The sequence below is a fragment of the Numenius arquata genome, chromosome 26 (genome assembly GCF_964106895.1).
Source record: "Numenius arquata chromosome 26, bNumArq3.hap1.1, whole genome shotgun sequence".
In the NCBI taxonomy this organism is placed as follows: domain Eukaryota; kingdom Metazoa; phylum Chordata; class Aves; order Charadriiformes; family Scolopacidae; genus Numenius; species Numenius arquata.
In genome coordinates, this window is record NC_133601.1 from 418,796 (window position 1) to 441,106 (window position 22,311).

The 22,311-nt window shown below is 52.0% G+C and overlaps 1 protein-coding gene across 1 annotated transcript in view; it reads left to right on the top strand.

Annotated features, from left to right (window-relative positions):
- The first annotated feature begins 6,316 nt into the window (after positions 1-6,316).
- The window catches only part of ZMAT4 (zinc finger matrin-type 4), a 44,355-nt gene continuing 28,360 nt past the window's right edge, over positions 6,317-22,311 (top strand). Inside the window, exons 1-2 of the mRNA XM_074164255.1 lie at positions 6,317-6,418; positions 19,568-19,657. Of these exons, the coding sequence (XP_074020356.1) occupies positions 6,317-6,418; positions 19,568-19,657 (192 nt within the window). The remainder of the gene's footprint in view (positions 6,419-19,567; positions 19,658-22,311) is intronic.

Below are 22,311 nucleotides of genomic sequence, written 5' to 3' on the forward strand. Positions count from 1 at the left end.
GGCACCTGCTGGATTTCACTGCCTGGCACACGCCTGCGCCTCCGTCGCTGGCTCCCGCGCGGTGTGTCCTGGTGCTGGGTGGGATGCGGGGCTCCCCGTGCACCCCCAGCCCTGGCCGTGCTGTGTTTCTGCCCGCAGGGCATCGCCTGCCCTCGAGGTTCCCTCTAGCCAGAGGGCACTGCTTCTCCTGACGTCGTTTTTTCATCTTTTTTCTTTTTTTTTTTTTTTTTTTTCCCTTCTCGGTTCTGCTGTTTATAAGCGGTACCTGGGTGATGAGGGGAGGAGGTGGGAACATCTTGCAGCTCCCCCCGCTCACCAGTCTCAGGGGAATCCAGCGAGACATCCCTGGCGAGATCTGGCTCCCATGGCTGGATGCTGCGTGGAGGACGGTGCCGCCGGCCCCCCTGTCCCCGCGCCTGCTCTCGGGGTCCCATGGGGCGTTTCTGGCCCGGTGCGTGGAGCAGGGCAGCGCTCAGCACCAGCGCGGCAGCTGCGAGGCTCCTGAAACCATCATCTCCAGCTGTTGAGAGGACCCTGTTGGTGACCGAGTGTCCCTTTCTCAGTCCTGGCAAACACCAAGGACGAGGTCCCAGCGAAGGGGCGGTTTGGCTGCTGGCGCCGGGGAAGTTGCACCGAGTTTGGTGTTTGGGATGCGCGGGTCGAGACTCGTCGGCGCGGAGGCTGCGTCTCCGGCGCGTTGCAGCTCTCCGCTGTGTTCAACACATGCAGCAGACACGTGCAGGGTCTCTCCTGCTCCCCAGCTCATGCCACACACAATCTTGTTCTGATTTTTAAGGCTCCGATAAAGCGTGTCAAAATGCATCAAAGGCTGAATGCAGAAGTGAAGCAAATTGACTCTGGAGAGGATTTCGGGAATGGAGGGCGTAGGGAGATGGCAGATAAACCCCAAACCAAACAAGGATTGGAGGGAAGGTGAAGCGTGGCAGGGACGGCAGATGTGCAGCACAGTTGGAAGGACACGGAGCAGCTTTGGGCTGGCAGGACAGGAAGAACTGAAAATGGCACAAGCATCCTCTGAGGATGTGGCTCTTGGTGAGCTCTTGGTGGGCAGGGACATGGCCACCATCCCCTCCGGGAGGCACGATTATTGGGGCTCCATCAGCCCCTGTCCCACCTCTGCAGAGGGGGAGCAGGAAAACCCAGGGGCTGGCACCAGCGGAGGCTGCTGGTCCCGCAACTGGGAACTGGCCTCTCACACCGGGCTCCGGGTGGCTGCAGTGCTCCCTGTGCCGGGGGGGACCCCGCTGGCCTCCAGCCCCCGGAGCGCTCCCTTCCGCAGGCGACAAAAGCAGGAGGAGAATTGCACTCGTGGAACAGGCTCAACCATCCGTCACACTGATAGTGCTGGGAAATCAGGCACTTCAAAAGGCAGTATTTTGCATTTCTTCAGATGCCTTGTTGTAAGTGCAGTGACAGAGTTGCTGAAAGCACATTAATTATTAGTAAAGACTTTTTTTCTTTTTATTGCAAGACAAATTAAACAACAGAAGAAAACAGGAAGTGTTACACGAGATGTTAATCCATGGGAGAGTGACAGCAGCAAAAGCCACAAATAATTCATAACATGAAAATCAGGACATTTAATTTTTGGCTTGTTGTTGGCGTTTGGCATTCACGCACATGCTCAGTTGCCACTTCTCTACTGCTCCAACACGGAGGGTTTGGAAGCTGTTATTTCTGGGAAAGGTGATTAAGGCCCTTGAGAGTAAATTGGATAAAGGGCCACATTTTCTTTCCTCTTGACTGGAAGAAACCGAGTTGCTGAATTCGGTGCTTTATTGTGCTCCTCATCCATGGCTGTACAATAGGAAGAATGAACCTGTGCAGAAGCTCCTGGTGCATCTCCCCAGGCGGGTGATGGAACAAGCACCTCGGTGGCAGGGCTGATGAGCCCCAGGGTCTCAGATACCCATGGGTTAGATGATGGTGCAAAGGCCGTTTTATGTCAGTGCTGGTCCAGGTGCGTGGCTCTGGGCACACGTGGGACACGTTTGTCATGTGCTCTGGAACTTCTGCTGCCTGTCGTGAATTTTCCGTTACTAAAATAACTTATTTTCCTATTCACTGAGCTCATTTCTCAAATAAAGGGGAAATGATGTTTGATGATGAACCTGATAACGGGGGGTATGCAGCAATAGAACAGAAGCAGCTTGCTGGGGGAAGATAGCCAGAGAGGAGATTACAACGGCATTTATTAGAAACGTGATGGGAAGTGTTTGCTGGCAGCGACTGCAGCCTCTGCTTCTGCCCCTGCCCCGGGAGCGAGGACCCCGAGGGACGTCACAACAGCAAAGGGGGCTGCCTTCGCACCCATCCTCTGGTGCTCCAGACCTGGCTGGGTCTGGGTCTGGGTTGCAGAAGCATTTACTCCTCTGTGACAGGTAGACGTTCAGGACGTGTCCGTGTCCGGTGGGATTCAGCTAGTGCAAAGCATATCCTTAAAAATGAATTTGGCTTTGAATATGTCTCTGATGTCAGTACGTGGATCGCTGTCCTCTAAAATTTAATGCAACTTACTTAGCATCTTTCCAGCAGTTGCCAAAAGCTGGAGTCAGCCCCATCAAATTGATTTTCATTAAGCCGTTATAGTCACTGAAACTGCTGAGAAGAATCGTAGCCATATGGCAGAAGGTATTTAAAATGAGGTCTCTTATGACAGAGTTTGCCGTTGCTGGGGATGCGGAGCTGACACGTGCAGAGGTTGCTGATCTGAAGTGGGGAGGGGGGACATCAGCGCGGGAGGTGACAATAAACCCCACTGGAAGGGGACAAGTGGTTGGTGTTTGTAGTGCAGGGACCACCCTTCATGTCCCCACCTGAGGAGGAGGAGACCAAGAGTTTTAGATGTTCAGACCTTGGTGTGCAGACCAAGGGCTTCTGCTCGGCTGAACGGTTGGAGTCCAGCTGGCGAGGCTGCGAATCGTGCGTTAATTCTCCAACTCTCAGCAAGAAAAGCCTCCGAGGGCGCGCGGGGAACATGTCCCTCCTTGCTCAGCGGCTGCGGTTCTCCTCGAGCAGCTCGGAGGGACACGGTGCTCTACAGCCACGGAGGCTGGTGGTGGTGGAGAAACCTCCCCCTTCATCTGCTTTGTGACAAAGACAGGCTGCAGTGAGGATCAGCCAAAAACTAGTCTGTTCTAGGAGCTGTTTGGCACTTGTAGGCAGGGGGAGTCAGAGTGGAATTAAGTGGTTAGAAATATATAAATATTAATTGCTTATGAACTCCCTTTATGACACTTGCAGGCACAAGAAGTTAATAAATCACTGCTAGGATTGACCCACAGACCGGTAATGCAGCGTGTATCTGAGTCAAGACAAAATGGGGGGAAAAAAGGAGCTTTTCTGGAGCAGGAGAAAGCGCTGTTTTTAGGTCAGGTACCCACACACCAAAGCTATTTTCTTTTTCCCAAGGCTTCGTGCCTCGAGTCTGCCTTTTGCTGCAGAGGGGAGCCCTTGCCGTTGTGCTCAGCTGCCATCGCTGCGGTTACAGCCTCTCGGTACCTGTCCCTTTGCCGGGAGCGGACGGGTCCCTCGTGTGGTTCCTGCCTCGTGACAGGGTCTCTGCGCGGGTCCCCAGGGAAACGCCAGCCCCGGACCTTCCCTGCGGGACCAGCCTGGTGGCACCCTGAGGTGACAGCGTCAGAGCCTGCGTCAGAACTCAGGGTGTGGAGAGGTGCATGTTCCTGCATTCATTTCACTGCATTTCACTGCGCGTTGCCTCAGCATCCTTTCGCTGTAATGCCCGAGATGGTACCCTGGAAAGGAAAATAGAATAGCACAGGACAAAACTTATATTTAAGAAAAGCAAAGGAAGCGGCCAACAGGCACCAAACATCAAATCTTTGTGCAGAGCCAGCGGGTCGCACCAGCCGAGTTCAGGGTGTCAGCCCTCGGGAAGGGGCTCTGGGGAGCCGGGCTGCCGGGGGGCTCTGCAGCGGCGGAGACGAGTGGGGGGCTACTGAGAAGGGGAAGAGACTTTTGCTCCTCTGTTGCATTCATGTGGGGCAGGCAAATGGCTGTTTTCTCCGGCCAACAGCCGGTACTTGAAGTTGAACTTGTTCTCGGGCTGTGCGGGCTTTAGTGCAGCTTTGCAAGGGTGGTTTGTGTAAATGGGCACTGGTGGTGGATGGGTGTGTGGAAATCTGCCTTGCTAAGGTGAATCTATTATTTTTGCCAAACCCCTCCTAATAAATTTTGCCCAAAGCAGTTATTGTTACCAGAGCTTTCTAATTAGTTTAAGTAGCCAAGCTTACATCTGCTTGAATCCTCTCTACAGTTCAGCCTAATATATTCATGCAAAAGCAGGAGGGAGGCTTTGCTTCCATTTATTCTGCTGTTCCCCCTAATCCCCATCCCTCGCTCCTCCGCCTTGCCGTCCTTTTCAGTGCTATGAAAAGCAAAACCTGCGAAACCCAGCAGGGAAGCCCTTTGCCAGGCTCTGGAGGTGCTCCCCATGCATGACTTGAGGGTCTGCTGTCCCAGAGAGACCTTTCTGGGCAACTCCAGCGGTTAGTCCACGTGAATCCCGCTGCACAACGTTCCCATTGCCAGCAGAACGACTGTACTCGCCTGTTGCGGTGCGTTATGTCCTCCTGTAGCAACAATGGCCTGTAAACCTGACTGGTGATACCGAGACTGACAAATCCCACACCTGCATCAGGAGTTGCTGCTGGGAGAGAAGGCATTAACTCCTGCTCCTGGCTCAGCCTGTCCAGCCCCGGCTGCGGAGACGGGGCACGGGCAGCTCCGTTCACACACACGTGTGTTAGAGGCAGAGCAGGGCTGTTACCAGGGCACGAGGGGCTAAGCTAATACTGAGCAGCTTTTGATTTACTCTGATTTCTGCAATGAGAGCTGATACTGTGAGCACTGCAGACTGCATGCAAATGAGGGCAATATTACCTGCCTCTCTCTTGGCTGCTGGATTGAGGTTTAATGAGATTCTTTGGTTTGCCATGTGTCAGTATGTTGTATTTAAGTGGAATTTCTTCCCTCCCCTTTATTTTGCCTTTGATGCAATTTTGCAACACTTCTTGTACTCCTAAAAGGGTCTTTTGGTGTCTTTGAAAGTTCCTCAATGCAATGTTTCTCTCGAGAGAGCAAATGAAGATTAAACCAAGGCAGATCACAAGAGAAAACAGCAAGTGCCTTTGCAGAGAGTGAGGGCACCAGCAGAGGAGCTCTGAGAGTTGTGTCTTTGGTAGGTGATGAACACCTGAATAAACCTTTTCCTGGAGCCGGGGACAAGTCTCTCCAGGCTGGGAGAGATCTCTTTCCCTCTTGAACTGCACTGGGGGTTTTTTGTTTTTAAATATCCTGGCTGCGAAGCTACTTCTGGTGTTCTCTGGCTCCGCCTGGGCTCAGTCGCTCAGAAGCCCCAAACCTTCCTGACACGTACCTCGGTTACTGGTTCAGGGCTGGGTACCTGCAATCGCTCACATGAGGAGGGTGCGAACAGAGAACGAAGTTATTCCTGTGAACCAGATCCTCAGCGAGTGCTTTTGTGAGTGCCAGTGTCCTCCTTCGATGTGGGGAACGCACAAATATTTAAACAGCTGCTTGAGAGCAGCTCAGCCCAGTAAATCACCCAAGCAATTTCCTTCCATGTCTAAATGCAGAAATACAGCAGAGCACCCTTCTAGCTTAAAACCACCTTCCTCCGGGTTGTAATGATATTTGCGTTTTATAGAAAACTCTTTATCAGCTCTTCCATATTCTATAACAAATGGTTTAGCGTGTTTTGAGCCATGAGTGATATATGCTGTAGCTGGTTATGTACGTGGTGTTTCTCCATGTGGAAGGTATTGGGAAGAAGAGCCGTTTACAGCTGCAGCTCACACATGGATTTTTTTGCAGGGCAAAATTGTAATTTTTTTTTGCAGGGCAAATGTAATTGCAGGGCAGCAGAGAACTCCGTGACCGAGGGCGTTTGGGGTGGTCCCTGGGGCAGGGACATGTGTCCTGTGGGGACATGGGGACAGGGACAAGGAGAAACGCCACCACTCTCGCACTGTGCCTGGGGACGGGACGGGCTGGGACCGAGCACTCGGCACTGGCTGGTTGTGCATGAATCCGGGGACTCCGAGTGGTAGACGGTGGGGATGTGGTGGAGTCCGTCCGTGTTTCACACTTGCACCTGTATGAAGTCGGTTTTGTGCCCTCGTGGTGACAAGAACCGCTCAACTCAAGCCTTGCTTTGCCCGTGTCTCTGTAGGGACCCTCGCCGAGTCCCCCATGTTCTGCCAGCCCTTTGTAACTGACTCTGCCTGTTGTCTCTTCTCTCTGCCGTGAACAGATGAAATCCTCCGACATCGACCAGGAATTATTCACGGAAAGTTACTGCAAAGTGTGCAGCGCCCAGCTCATATCGGAGTCCCAGCGCGTGGCCCATTACGAGGTAGGATGCTCGGATGCTCTCAGGTGACTCCTCCGGCCGCGGGTTTTATGGGGTGGCATCAGCTGCTGCCTCTCCAGCGAGTAGCTCCATCAGCACCTACCGTTCCCCTCTCAAAACTCAAGATTTAAAAGACTATTTTTACTGGCAGCGTCATACTCTGTAAATGACGTCACTGTGACGTTGTCTGCTGCATGTATCTGTTTTTTTTCTTCTGTCTAAATTTGCAAAGTCAGGCTGCGATTTGAACACGCCTGAAAGCCAGCTTTCAAAGAAACCCAGTCAGCAAGGAGGTCAATTAAGAGTTCAGCAAAATGAACTCGAGTTTTTCTGTTAAATACGCGGCACTGTGCTTTGCTGAGGAGGAATCACTGATTGTGCAGAGAGTAGATTAGTGTTTGTGAATGTATTTAAGCACTTAAGAGGTAAGCAAGCAATAAATAATTAGAAAGGATATATCATTAGAGACGTGTTGGAACAGCAATTAACAGCACTGCATATCTTCAAAACGGAATTAAATAAATTCCTGTTAAAGAAGCGAGGAAATTGCTGAGGGATACGCTGCTGTGAAATCCTTCAAGGAGGGGACCCCACCACCCGTCTGTGTCCTGGCACCGGCTCCCAGGACACTGGACATGGGCAGTTCTGCGTAAAACGGCCTCATGGTGAGGGGCTGCCTCGGCGTTAACCCCTCGGGAGAGTAGAGGTTCCATCACTGGTGCTGAGATGAAGAGGAGGGTGCGGGAGGAGGGTGATGGTTGTGCACGGGGTGTCAGAGCACGGTCGGTCGCCCTTTGCAGGGCGTTGGTTGTGAGGGAGCAGGGACCCTCCTGCCCCGCGGCACCCGCAGAGATGGCAGAGCACGGAGGGGTGACACGGTCCGGGCTCTCCGGGGGGACTCGGGGGAAGTGATGCCTGTGGAGAGCCTGGGATGAGGGACTTAGCTGTGTTTTGCCCCTGCTTTTGAATACGCTGAGACTATCAGTGTCTGCAGGATTTCAACAAAAACAGAATCGGTGCTGAGGGGCCTGGAAGATGAAGTTTCCCCAAACTTTTGTTCTGTTTTGAGTGTTTAGTAATGGATATACAGGGGGGTGATTTGTCTTGGCGTGGCCAGGGGAGACATACAAGAAGCTTAATTGAAGTACAGTATCCAAGGATGCTGTGCTGCATTAATAAACGATGCAAACAGTAACGCGCATTTACTTGTAAGGAGCCTTATGTGTCTGTTTTGGTGAATTTCTTAAAGCATCTCCTGTAAATGCTGCTCTGGCTGCCCTCGGTGTGCAGCCCAGATCCCTGTGAAGTCCAAGGCTGCAGTTCTAGGGACACCTTCCAGATCCTGATAAGGGGCGATGCGGATGCCAAACCTTGTCTACAGGAGGCAGAAGCATCGGCACAGAAACAGGAGCAGCGACTGGTGAGCAATGGGGTGCTCAGCCAATCTCTGTTCTTCTGCGCCTGTACTTGTAGGTATGAGCTGAATCATTAATTCATAGCAGATGTTTTTGAAACGTGGAAAACAACACGGTTTTCTGTTGTGTATTTCTAGTGTGAGGTGTTGTGCTCATTTGTCATCCCCCGTGAAATCCCAGCAGACGCTGTAGACATTTGGCACAATAATGTCATTGCCTAACCTTGCCGGCTGGCTCGGAAAGGCAAAGCAGAGGGATGGGGAGACCGAGCCAGGCGGGGGGACTGGACCGGGGGCTCCTCTGGTGGCCCCAGAGGCTGAAGGTGCCTCTGCCCTGTGGCCATGCTGCGCTTTGCCGTGTCCCCGTGTCAGTCCCTCCTCTGGACAGGCTGGACAAGGAGCTCCCCTGGGCGCACAGAGCGGTACCCGGGATGTTTTCCCCCCTGCGGCTGATGCCCAAAGCCCTGGGGCTGCCGTCAGCTGGTGCCGCATCCTGGCAGGCGGGGGAGGTCCCCGCATCCCTGTGCTGTGACTGCAGATGTGGCCGGGAACCGCTCTGCAGCTCCCGCTGCTCCCCGGGCACGGACGGGGATGGAGGGACCTGAGCAGAGCATTTGCAGTGAGTCACTCGCCAGGGGAACTTGGCCTCTTCTTCTAGTCAGACATCGGACAAGCCGTTTGCGATTTCCCTGAGTACATTAATCATGGGAAATTATTGGAGAACAGTTTCTGCAAACAATTCTTGCTCTGACGCTGTTTCTTGAGGAGTTTGGTGGGAGCATCTGCCCCGCCAGCAGAGAAGGCGGCTCTTTCTGCCAGGTGCCTGCTCCTAAGGCATTTCTCCTCCCTAGCAGGTTGAGCACATCAAATCTGGGGTCAGAATATTCACTTTATAACATCAGGATTCGTAACCTGACTGTTCTTGTACAAAACTGGTGTGGGATGTACTCGAGCTCCCTCCTGCCCGAGACCCCCAGCCCTTGCTGCAAGCCAATTAGCTAATAGCAGGAATGTAAAATTCACTGTTTCTTCCTAATTAAAAACTAGCTGGTCACAATTTCCATACCTCTTTTTTTCCCCTGTCTTTCTTTTAAAAAGCACTCTATGGTCAGAACTGATTTTCTTTAGGTTTCTGGAGGGGGGACTGGCTGATGGGGAGCACTCGGGGGGCTGGGGCCGGCCTGGCTGCCCGCGGGCACGGCTGGGCTGGGTGCCCTGGGGCTCTGCCGGCCCCGGGGGGCTGGTGAAGGTGCCAGCAGGACACCGGACTGGAAACCAGCAGCCTTCAGGCTCCTGGGCTGTGCTGGTAACGCATCCTCCTCCCTGGCTTGGCTTGCTTTGGTCAGCAGCGCCGCTACCTTCCCGAGCCAGAGCCCGGGCAGAGGGAGCTCATCCGCTGCCGAGTAAGATCTGCAGCCCTTGTGCCAGGCACTGGAATCTTGGATCCTTCCTGCATGCAAAATAAGACATTTCTCTGTAAGAAAATAGAGGGAAACGGCGTATGAAAGGGGGGTGTTTTTATCTTGCCAAACAGGAATAGTCAGTTCCAATCGCTGTCTCATCTCCTTCTCCAAATCATCAACCAGTAACTCTTCTTTTCTTCTGCACTACTTTGCCAGGAATAAAAATAATAATTTGATGTCAGTCGAGCAATATTAAGCGGTATTATTTCCAAGGGCAAGTGTAGTGGAAAAATGACAAAAGAATCACAGTGTTTGCAGTATATTTTTGCTTCCAACTTGACACGCAGCAAAACACTGCCCTTATTCTATGCGCTTTGTGCAACTGCGTCTCTGGCTTTGTCTGATGGACACTGCGCCTTTGCTCTCCTTTCCATCCCCAAGAAACTGCCGGGTCCTGCTCTCCCCTCCAGGATCCCCCTTTGGGCAGAGCTGACCTGAGCAGCTGGCCTTGGGGTACTGACTCCTGATGAAGTTGCAGGTGCCTAAATGAGAAAATGCCTTAACGAGCTCTCTGCATACACACCGCGCTGCTGAATATCACAGGAGGTTGCTGCAAAGGGACCAGTGAGCTTCCGCGCAGCCGTGAGAAAGAGATGAGATGGATCTTCCTGGTTGTTGTCAATGCCCAGAAGATCGTGCGTTTGAATATTTTAATTCCTAAAGCAAAATAATGTCTTAATTTGTCCCCTGAAGTGCCTATCGTGTGCTGGCTCTCCCGGTCCCCGCCGGCGGGACGCGGGTGGAGCGGGATGAGGAATTAGACGAGGAGTCACAGAAAAGGGCAGAGGGATGCAGTGTGCTCGGGGCGATCGCTGGCCGCATCAAGCTGGTGGTGGCCAAACGCATGGTGCTGTCTGTAGGGGGGAGGCTATTTCAGCTCTTCTCATCCTCGCTCGCTGCTGTCGGTGTTGGGGGGGGCGGACTCCAGACCCTTCCAGACACTTGCTCTGCACGGGGTTGGGACCGGCCACCTCCAGATGCTCTTTAACTGTCACTGGTGTTGGCTGGCTCCTGCCATACCTGGAGCAGGGGGATGCTGGGGCCGTGCCATGGCTATTCCTTTCTTGGCCACCTCCTCCGGTCCCCGGGTGTCGGGGAGGGTGGCGAGGGACACGTCTGCCAGCGCCTTCCTCCTGGGGCACCTTGTGTACTGGCCACAGGGACGGGGAGCATCTCCCAGCCAGCGACCTTCCTGCTTTGCTTTGATGGCACAGACGGCGTGTGTCTTTCAAGCGCAACTTTGAAATGAAAGGATTGATTTATTTTTTTGTTTTTAAATGACATCTGTGGGCGGGAGAACCAGAAGGCAGCTCCCCGGCGTCTGCACCTTCCGCACAGAGCCCTGGCAGGGGCTGGGATTCAGAGCACGACGCTCGTGCTACAGCAGCTCTGTCTTGCATCGGGCTCCTGTGCCTTTTATCAACCAAGCATCGCTATTCAAATGCCACTCACCCTGCCCAGGTATCGCAGAGGAATCCCTCGTGCCGCTGCCCCGGCAGTCGGGTACCCGCTGTGCCCCCCACGGGGACCGGAGCGGGTCAGGGGCAACGGTGGTTCGGGAAGTGGCCGGTGCCACGGAGCTTCCTGAACAGGAGAAGGAAAATAAAATGCACAGCACTTGCTGCAATGCGATTGAAAGTCTGTGCCCCAGAGACAAGCTTTTCCTTTTCTGTGTTTCTGCATCTCACCTTCCTCTGGAGTGGAAAGTCTCTTCGCTGCTGGATGCTCTCTACATCACCCGTAATTTAACGCTTCCTTCCAGCTCTGTCTTTGTGAGAGGTTGTATCAACCCCTTTGGTGAGCTGCGCCCTAAATTTAAAAAGCTAAGCTTTCTTAGCCCCAAGTCCTCATCTCTATACAGAAGTGTTCACAGCCATTAAGAAGATGTTACCATTTATTTTCAAGTTTCTCCTTGAAAATCCTGCAGGAAAATTACCAAATATGCAAAGTTGCTCTCAGATTCTGCCCTGAGCTGCATATTCATCGCCACATTTTCTCCTTAAGCTGCTATAACACTTTTCTCCATTGTAATCTTTATTGCTTCAGGTGTTCAGGTGGTGCTTTGCTTTTTCACTTAGAATGAAGAAATAGGCTGGGTCTGTAGGAAGAGAAGCCCGGGAAGGTGCCGTGTGAGCCTGGACTCACCTCGGGATGAGGGAACGATGCCTCAAGGCTTGTGGTGGAGCCGGAGTGGCAGGGGGAGGGCAGAGGCAAAGTGTATTAAAATTCAAATGCGGAGGAAACTGGGGAGAACAAATAAAGTGCTGTGCCCTTTGGCTCGTCTCCGGAGCCAAGAGCTCTTCGGAATTTCTCACCCTGTCTGTGGAGCGAAGCGGGCGAGCGGTATCGACAGCCTCATCAATACTCCTCGTCTGCACGGGGCTGGAGCGGTGCTCGGGTTAATCTGCTTCCAGTTGGGCTGTCCTTCCCTGGGAAACTGCATAAAATGATGGCTTGTCTGGAGGAATAATAAACATTGTTTACTATTGGCACATTAGTGCCTTAAGGATCAAGATGCGTGTGCTCAGAAAGGCAGTCCTGTGTCTGAAATATTAATGCAGTGGAAGAGCACATACTCTATTTAACAAAATAAATGCTGCGCTAGAACACAAGGAGCTGGAATATTCTGTGTCTGGTGCCAGCTCCCCGCGCGAGGTGCTGCAGGCGTTTCCAGCGTGGAGGAGCAGAAAGGACACGCTTCAGCTGGAGATGAAGGCTCTCGTGTGTCAGGGGTCTGATGATGCTGAGTTATCCAAGGGAAGGCTGACGTTTGCTAGCGATGCCCTCTCTCATCCCTTCTGCCATTGCTGCTCCTTCCCTGCCAAGCTCTGGCTTGTTTTACTGAGAGTAGCCTGTAAGTTACAGAGGATGGAGGAGGAGGTGATGATGTCCTACCTGTTGTTCCCATGTCCTTCCCCTCAGCTGTGGAGGATCGGCTCTGCCGGGGTGTACGTGTGCTGTGTAGTGTTTAGTGGCTGCTCAAACATCACTGTTATCTGCAGATTGTGCTGGTGTTTGGTGGGAGAACTTTGGCTTGGGGAGAAAAAAAAAATTCAGGCTAAAGAAAGCTTTTTTGTGGTTGGGTTGCAAAGATGATGTAGGGCCTGTTCTGTGTGTTGTATGTGCACATAGAGACCTCCCACAGATTGCCTCCGTGCCTGGTTCATGCACTGCTGACAGCAGAAATTGATTCTATTTTAAAGAATTAAAGAATTGTCTAGGTTGGAAGGGTTGGAAGGAATAGTTTGAGGAAAACCTGGCCACACACGGTATATGAGGGAGAGGTGGGCGCCGGTGTCCTGTGGTGAGATGCTCGTGCTGCCTCATCCCTTTTCTGTAAGCGTAGCCTTGGCGGCTGGATCGCAGTGTGCTTCAGGAAAGCAGTGTAGATTAAATGGCACTTTACAAGGCTCCTTGTTACTACGCTGTTGTCAACATTAATGGCTAAACATTATTTTTAATGCACTCCCAGTGTCAACACCTATCGCTGAAGAGCAGCAACAGCGGAGCAGGGAGAGCCCTCTGGCACAGTCCCTCCCAAGGCACCTCTGCTCAGTCCCATTTCGGGCTGCGGCTCAAAGGTCCTTTCAGAGCCGTGAAACCCACCGGGGATGAGACATGAGGTCGGCAGTGATGGAGAGGCGCCAGGGATGTCACATTAAGCCTACGTGGGGTAGAAGTGATGAAATGCTGCTGTTTCCCGCGATGGGCCAGAGGTCCCAGAAGAAGTCCCTGCGGCTCCCGCTTCCCGCGGCAGCCCCTTTCTGCCCCTGGCGCACGGGGGGGGACCTGTTTGCTCCAGGTATTCATTCCTGCTTTTCTTTAATATTTTTAACTGGCAACCCCTGCTTGGATTTGGGTTCCAGGTGTTTGAAAGCAGAGCCTGTAGCTCCCGTGGCGTGTTGTGACAGAGCCACCCACGTGCCGGGGCTGAGCGGGCTCTCAGGAGTGACTGGCACCGACGCGCTGTAGAAGTGATTTGTTTCAGACACGTAAAGATAGAATGGGAGCAGCGACGTCGCTGCCACGGCGGAGCTGGTGCGGGGTGACTTGTGTGCGGGGGAGACGTTACCTTTGTGTTAACTCCTCTGCTCCCCACTGGACGCCGGGGCGGTGGCCCTGTGCCCGCTGCAAAGTTCCTCCCCACCTCGGGCATCGGTGCCCAGCACCGGAGTGGCCTGAGCTGGGACACCTGAGCTGCTGCCGCTGGGCATCACTTGGCTGTGGGCAAACAGCATGGGTCCAGCTTGCTGAGCAAAGCACACCCCCGAGGTTCCTGCCCTGCTTGCTCCATCCCCCGCGTCCCCATTCCCTTGGCACGTTCGCAGGGAGGTGCACTGCCTGGAAAAAATCCTTAAACACTGAGGAAGAAGTAAATTCATGGTTGCGTTAATCTAGGTGTAAGACCACCTGCAGAAGAAGTGGGAGGATGTGAAGTGAGAAGGGACCTTCAGTGGGTTTGGGGGGGAGCAGAAGCCCGTGGGTGATGCCGGGTGCCGGGGGGCAGCTCCGCGGGCACCGGCTGCCTGCGAGCCCTGCTCGTGCCACGCTGCTCCGGCAACCGGCTGTAGAGAGCCTTATCTTCCTCTCCACAGGGTACGCAGCAGGGTGTAGGACAAGAGGTACTTTGATTACAGTCTAAATTGATACAGGAAGCAGAAAAGTCAAAGCTCATACAGCTGAAATGGCGATTCCCAGGACAGAAAATTCATGCCTGGCTGTGCTGGAGGTCTGCAGGTACCTGTCACCTGTGGGTGCAGCAGGTCGGTGCTGTTTGTTTTACTTGGGGCTTCTGAAGTCTTGGGTTTGCATTTTTAAAATTGCAGTGATGAAGGTCCAGGAGAAGCTGCTGGGGCCTGTGAAACGCTCCCGGCCACGTGAGGCTGTCAGTGTCCCCGGGGAGGGATCCACGCTCCAGGCGGCTTGGCGAGCAGGGAGAAATGATCACGGGTTCAGAGAAAATGCAGTCAGGTAGCGGTTGCTTGGCTGAAGGGATCATCAGAGCTTGCCTTCACGTGCAAGCAAATCAATGTCCAAACTGGTAACGTGTCTACCTGTTGCTTTGAAGAAGCCCGTTTCTCGGGGGTGAGAATTCAGCTGTGGGCAATTGGGAATTACGGACACGTATCCCTGTGCCCAGAAAGTCACAAGCATGAGTAGACGCTTTTTAAAAAATTAACTCACGGAGCAAAAAGGGGAAGTGGATAGAAATGACCATAAATTATAAATGAAGCTTTGCAAAAATTACAAAGGGAGAAAAAGGACATTGGCACCCAGCGGCGTCTGGAATAACAGACGGGAGTTTGTCTCTGCCGCAAACAACGGGGATCTCGACAATAGTGTGTGCTGGTCGTGTGGGCGGAAGAGGCAAAAAAGGGAAGGCATTTGCTGAAAATACTTCTGTCCTCTATTTTAAAAAAAGCAGAGGATGTTGTTATATCACAGTATGAGGAATAAATTGGTTCCGTTCCAGTAGAAATTTGGAAGTTTGTTAGGCAGCGATTATGAAATCTAGAACGTTGGTTTTTCGAGTCAGCAGGTCCAGTAATTCGCGAGTGCTTGAAAAGAGCTGGGCACGGGCTGTGCATCGTCACTGCTCGTCCTTCCTGGGACCTGGAAGGTGGAGGAAGGTTCTGGGAGGGAGGCGAGTGCGGAGCCGAGGACTGGGGTGGGATACGAGAGCGTCGCCTCGGGACAGTGTCACTGGTGTTTTGTGTGAGGTTTAGAGAACTGGGTCTGGCCAACACAACTTTATCTCTTCTGATGAGATTAGAAGTTGGGCCAATACAGATAATAAAGTTGATGCAATCATATGACTGCGTGTTTCATGGCAATTTAATTAAGAAACTGCTGGCATCCAAAAAAGTCAACACAGTACACACTAAAAGGATTAAACCCCAACCAACGGGCTTCTGGAAAAGAATTCATTACAAACTAGGAGAAGCCCCGGGCACTGGGGCACTTTCCTCATCTCCCACCACTGTCTCTCCCGTGCTCGGCGCGGTCTCTGGTCCTTGGCTGGAGAACAGGGCGCAGCGGAGGGGAGCAGGAGAGGGAAGGCAGACAGACCCAGAACGTGGCGCTGCAGCGGAGAAGGGAACGAGCAGATGATAAAGGGAGCCATGGGGAATAGGGAAATTAGATCAGATGCAAGCGCAGCGTGAGGAAAGCAGCAGAAACGGTTGATTTTAACCTGGCGAGGTGGTTGGGGGTACGGGAAGAAGTCTCTCGCAAGATGGTGAAATATTTTAGACTGTCAGGTCAGCTTAAATCAGTGGTGCAAAGTGGGAGCAGGTCGCGGGGCGCTGCAGGCTGCGGAGCTGCTGCAGAGGGGAGGGCTCCCCGCGTCCCCCGGGGTCCCTGTGTCTCTGCAGCCCCCCATGCCCTGTGCTGAAGTCTCCTCTGGGGACTTCTGGCCTCCCAAAGGATCCCCGTCCTCCCCAGGGCTCTGGCTGCTGTTGGTAAAAGCATTTGGTTATGGCGACGGTGAGCAAACCCCCCGTGAGCCGGGGTGAGCGGTGCTGCTGCCCCTGAGCCCCCTCGGTGGCTCCCGGGTCCCCCCTCACTGCTGCTGCTCCCACAGGGACCCGATGGTCCCCCCTCCCTCCCCGCGGCTCGCTCTGGGCAGGAGTGTGCTGCAAAACTCGATTTATGCAAAATCAAATTGCTTTTCATAGCACGGTTTAGCTCTGCTTTGCCATTTTATGTTTTAGGGCTGAATTGCCAGAACTCTGCCGCCTCAGCCACAATCCTCTGTGTTAAAGTAGATTTGATATAGATAGAAATGATCCATTTATTTACTTTTATTGATGAGCCCTCTTACAATAGCCCGTGAGCTTACAATGCCGAAGTCTGCAGTTGCTATGTGAAAACAGGCTCTTTCTAAGCTCCCCGCTCCCCTCCCTGCATAGAAAGGGTTGTTTTTAAAGCATATACTATTAAGCAAGACTTCTTGCCTTCTAAAGGAGTTGTTTCCAGACACTAGAGACAGAGAATTTAAGTGAAATGCCTTTGGCCTAACATTTTGTAAAGCTACAAAAGAAATATTCACGGGCACAGACATACTCTCTTAGTGCACCCTCGGATGAAATGGTGGTGGCTGCTGGTGAGCAGGCAGGTACCTCCACAGGAGAGTTCCTGTTCCAGACCCTGGATCTGCAGGTGTGCCAGGGTTTTGTCTTTTCCAAGGCTGCTACATGCGGTGAGATGGATCAAAATGGGAGCTGGATGCGCCCTCATCCCATGTTATCCCCGTTTCCTGACTCCTGCATGTGGTTCCTCCTGTTTCCCCATGTGTCTGTGATAACTTGGGTGGTGGTTGCTCATCTGGGCATGGCAGCCCCTGCTGGGACCTGCTCTGCCTGGGCTGGGTGGCCGGGGGGGAGGCAGCGATGCTCGTGCCGTGCTGTTCCTCGACGTCCTCCTGGTGCTGTGACCTCCAGAGCTCCTTCAAACACGCCGGGGCTCGGATTGGGGTGGTGGAGCCCAGCTGGGGCTCTGGAGCGCGGTGGGTCCCTCCAGCGTGGTGGTGGTGGTGCCCCCAGGGCTGTGCCACCCCCTCCCTGGCACTCGCCCCCCTGGAGCTGCAGATTTCCAGTTGCTTTATGGAGGGGAAAAGACAACCCGCAGGGCTGTTGTGAGCAGCACGCTAAGAATAATCACTTCGCTCTTGCCTTGGTGTTAGGATGATAAATACACATGTAAATGTAGGAAATACCAGAGATAAAATGGGTGACAAATAGGCTGTGCTACCTCTGCTCCCCGAGAGGGAATGAGATGCTCACTACGTACTTGCAAAGGCCAGGGATGATTTTAAGATCCACTTTTATAACCGTGGCATAATAAGGCTGCCTAAGGAGCCGTGTAGTTTTAAATTATGCCAAACATAAGTTATTTCTTTACCTTAGCTTTCATAAATCCAAACAAATGCATAAATAAAGGTGAGAGGTGTTTTACAGGAGGTTGAAGCTTCACTGCCTTTTAATGCAGACATTTGGACATCATTTATGGCACAGCTGAGTGCCACGGAAAGGAACACTGGAAATGACTACTGTTAAAATCTTGCCTTTTCATCTTACAAAAAAACAACAAAAAAACCCCACAAGCCTTTTAACCCCTAAATTCAGCAGGCTGTGGCTGTGCTGGATTCTCTCACCCGAGGGCAGAGCCTCGTGGCTGTGGGCAGGACGGCTCGGGGCTGCTGCGGGTTCAGTGCAGGAATCCGGCTGAAAAGCTCCAGCCCCGGCACATCTGACCCTCCTCCATCCAAGGCATGTGGCACGAGGGACGCAGTGGCTCGTCCTGTCCCTGCCCTGGGTGAAGGGACCAGCTCTGGTGGTGTCCCAGTGTCACCGTCCCAGCATCGCTTCAGGCAGAAAGTGGGAGCCAAACTCCGAGACTGACTTTACCCGTCTGTCCGCTGCATTTCAAACATTTACTTTCTCGTTTCTTAATCGCGCCGTCACTGCCTGGACCTCTAATCACCGAGAGCTGAGGCTTTTGGGGCTCCCTGCGCTTAGCCCTGACTCCAGCAGGTCACATTTTCTAAATGCATGCAGGAAGAGAAGTTAGGGAAAGATGTTTGACATTATTTATCTTGACTGATTTGCTCCATTAAAAAAAAAAATTATTGCATAGTCGCATTTGTGCATACAAATACAGCTCTCTGCAAATTTAGCTCCAAGTTCACACCACAGGAAAAAGAATGTTCCGGAGCATACTAATGATAATTTAATATTTTAAAATTGCAAATCTGTGATCTGAAATTATAATATTACAGTGCTGTTGTTCTGTGAGGCAATCAGAAATGGAGATTCAGAGAAAACATTTGCATAATAATAGCTGCTGAGCATGTCAGGGCTGGGGACGCAGGTATTTAGTAGCTGCAGTCTTTTCCCCCTCTCCCATCTGCTGGAAGGCAAGAGCTGGCTCTAAGTCGGTGTTTTGAGGGTTTATGTCTGTGCTGCTGCTGTAGAAGCTTTTAAATCCTCCTTTACATTTTGCAAGTCACGAGGATCACCTTGTCTGCTGGTGCTGGCGTGCCCAGGACATCTCTCCATCATCTCTCCTTCTCCTCACCCCCTGGTACCCGCTGGCCGTGCCCGAGGGCCGTGTTGGACCTGCCCTTGGTGTCCCTCATGGGAGGAGTCTCCTCCAGGCATCGCTCAGCTCTCTCTGCTCCCTCTGCAAAAATGCAGGTCCCCTGAAAGCTTTCCTGTGCTAGAAATAATGTTGGAAAATTGCCCAAGAAAATTGCACCGGGTGCCTTTCTTGGGAGAAGGCACGAGAAGTCCCGGGTGGCCAGCCCTCGGCAGCAGAGCGGGCTTGGGGACCAGTGACCATGGCTAATGGGACCGGTCTGTGTCTTTCCGTCCTCTGCCCGGGTGGTGGGAGATTCTGGCAGGACTGGGGAAAGCAGAACATCCCAGCAGCGCTGCCTGGGCTCCTGGGGCTGGTTTCTGCTGCAGCAAATGTCAGGTCGAGCCTGGGCTTTCCCCCTCTGGCGCTGCTTGACCCCCAGCACAAACCCTCCCGTTTTCCTGCCCATCTTGGGGGTTTGATTGTTCATCTCCCCTTGGAAATGTGAGAGAGGAGAAGGGGCTGAGGCTCAGCATCCACGTGGTCCTTATCCCTCTCTGCAGGGCCAGCACCAGCTGCGTCTGAGGAAAGCATTAGATTTCATAATGCACAATTATCTGATGATTTACCCGTGGGAGAAATTTCTTTCAAACCTTTGGCAGGTATCAGTTGGCTTATTTCCTAGAGAGTGAGCTTTTATACCCCTTATATATTCTATTCTTCTCTAAGTGTAGGAGCTGTGGATTTCTGTTTGTGTGTGTGCATCCGATCCCTCGCGATGCCAGCCTGTCTCTGCCTGAAGATAAATAACCCTGATCTGTTCAGTCTCTCCCGCTATGGAAATGGTCTGATAACAAATGGTGCCCTTCTCTCCCCGCCTTTATTCCCGCTGCATCTTCCAGGGGCTGCAGGACTCGGCACAGAGCGTGAGGGTGGGCCATTCCTCCTGCTCATGGCAGGTGTCATCATCATTCTACAGTTTATGTCAGCTTGGGGGGAGCTCTGTGAAACCTCTGCGAAATGCAGATGTTCCTCACCTGGGTCTTCCCCCCCTTTTCTCCCCCCACGTCAGATACATATGTCAAGGGGATGTGAAATCTTATTGCAGATTGGTGTTGTGCGCACGGCAATAGAGCTGCTTGCTTTTTGTAATTTCATTTCTTGCATTTTCTTTTTTTTTTTTTTTTTTTTTTCCAGAGTCGGAAACATGCCAGCAAAGTTCGCCTCTATTACATGCTTCATCCCATAGATGGAGGCTGCCCAGCCAAAAAGCTCCGGTCAGAAAACGTGGGTATAATTCAAGTCCCTGTTTACTCAGCTGCTTTGTGAATCATTGACTCTGAGCTACAACATTTTTTCTGTTACAGCCACAGACGATCAGGTACCCAGAGGTAACATTTAGATTAGCTGGAATGCTAAGTAACTGGAAATAATTTTCAATAAGCTATACAAGAAATATTATGTGCATCAGCAACAGTAATTGCGTTTTTAGTTATTCAAATGTTATTTCATAGGAAAAGAAAATATGCTGATAGGAAATATCTGGCGTGTGTTCAGTTTAGGAGCCAGTGGCTGGTTTGGTGCGGGTGGGTTGGGGTGGTTGGGGTAACAGAGGAGGTGGATCTGCAGGGGCTTTGGGGCTGCTCCATCTGAAGCAGCACTTGGGTCACTTCCAGGCACCTTCACCCAACTTTAGTAAGTGACTCCGTTCCCTGGGGCCGGGTCCCCTTGTGTCAGGGGACACCCGTGGTGCCTGAGACCCCCGAGAGCCCCCGGAGGTGACTGGGGAGCGGGGCCACCTCCGGAGGGGTCTTCCAGCCCCCGTCTGCTGAGACTGATGGAAACAGAGTGCCGGATCCCAAAGGCTCGCGGTCAGGTTGCAGCTCTAAAAAATTGCAATCGGGTTCCTCGATTGCATTGAAATAAACAAACAAACCTGGGGAAATTGGACCAGCTCACAGCCATTTGTCAGGCAATAAAAGGAGACTAAATTTATAAGGGACTGATTCACAGTGAATTATTCATTCAGCTCTTTCCCACGTTCTGGGACCAGTGTGAGAGCTGTTGATGAGGTTCCCAGCAGAAAGCATCCAAACCATTTCAGATCTACGGGAGTGTGACTGTGGCTTAATGCTATCAATATTTAGTGAGATATCTTCTAATTAAAGGGCTAAGCATGCAAGTTTTGCTAAAGGAATCTGAAAGTGCCTTCTCACAGTAATTAAAATTTTAGTGGGACTTTTATGTTGCACACAGGGTAATTGCAGATGCAATCTATCCCTTAACAACAGAATCTCACAGTATTTTTATTGAGTTATGAATTACAGAATGTGAAAGGTACAGTGGACGTGCACATACAGACTGGGAACATGGTTCTCTAATGAGCTTCATTGCGTCTAACAAGGGACCCTGCAGCTGCACGTGCACGTTAGCACAGGGATGCAGTGGTCAGAGAACCAAACAGACCTCAAATAAGCCAAAGCTGAACTGCGTCCCATTTCTTTTGTGAAAGGCAGCAGTGAGCAATAATGTCATTCTGTTTTTGTGCTCGATTCAGCCCTGGGTGGGGGATGAATTAACAAGTCCTTATGCACCGGGTGAGCAATAGGCTACGCGAGACCTAAATTCTAAAATTATTTGTGTTATAAAAAGATAGCAGGGAAGATCAGCCAACATTGACAGCTCAAAGTAGGCCTGTTGCTGATCAGGTATTAGCCAAGCCCTTGCAATTAAAGGGGACAGAAATATTTAGACATCCCTAATGCTGCGGGACACCCGCTGCCGGGTGGAGAGCGTGGCTGCGCTGCCCGGTGCCGTGTCCGGCAGCGTCCGTCCACCCGGGGCACAGCAGCTTTCACCAAGATTGGAAACAATCCGTGGAAACCGATTAAATTTCTGTGTAGAAGCATCTGCAACTAAAAAGGGGATATTAGCCTTTTTTCCATCAAAAGCCACACTGTTGATTTGTATCCTACCGAGCACCTTGTCTTCCTTCCAAAGGCAGAGAAGGAGAAGCTGCTGCAGTTGTAGGTTCTCACCACAACACAAACAGGATTTTCTGCCTGACCGTTCCGTCAGCCAAGGGGTAGCATTTGCTGTTATTCGAGGACTACAAAAATACTCTGCATTCCCCAAACACCAATTATCCTTTCCTAGTCAGAAGTACGAGGCTTACACAATTAGTCTTGCATCGGGTAACGACTCAGTTGTCAGGCTGTTCATCATCGGTTTAATTTTTTTGTGGAGGAGGGGAAAAGCCTCACGTCTCAGGTGTACCCAGGGATTGTTGACCTTTCATTTTAAATTTCCGCTTAACATTTCAGCTGAAAGTAACCCGAGAAGGTGGCAGCCTGTGCCAGGGCCCCTCGAAAGTCAGGAGTCACGGCCTCAGGTCCCAGGAATGGCGAATGGGATTTAATCAGCCTTTTCTCGCTGCCTTTGAAAAATAGGACCCCTGTTTATGATCAAGACAGACACGATGAAAATTTCTGGTGTGCTATGAAACGCGTTTTTTGGGATGGGAGAAAAGCCTTCAAATTCTTTCTAGCCCAATTTCTACTATCATATAGTAAATTGCTTTAACCAGCATCATCTTCCTTAAAAAAGAAGGGGGTGATAATAGCAAGGATAAGCGGTGTGCGGGGGGAAGGCAGGATGCTGGGCTCTGTTGCGGAGGGCGCTGCGTGTCCTGCGCGGCGGCCGGAGGCGGCTGAGCCCAGAGCTGCTCCGCTCCCGGGCACAAACACGCCTCGGGAGACCCGGCCCCGGTTCCCCGTCAGCAAGCAAATAACAGCTTTGAGAGCTTCTGGAGCAAAATTTACTGCATGCTGGAACTTAAATCTTCAGCAATTGCACTGAAACCCAGGTGAAACGTCTGGTTTTACAGCCAGCATTTTTACTGTGTGTTTTGTACCTGATCAGAGGTTTTCAGCCGAAAGGTG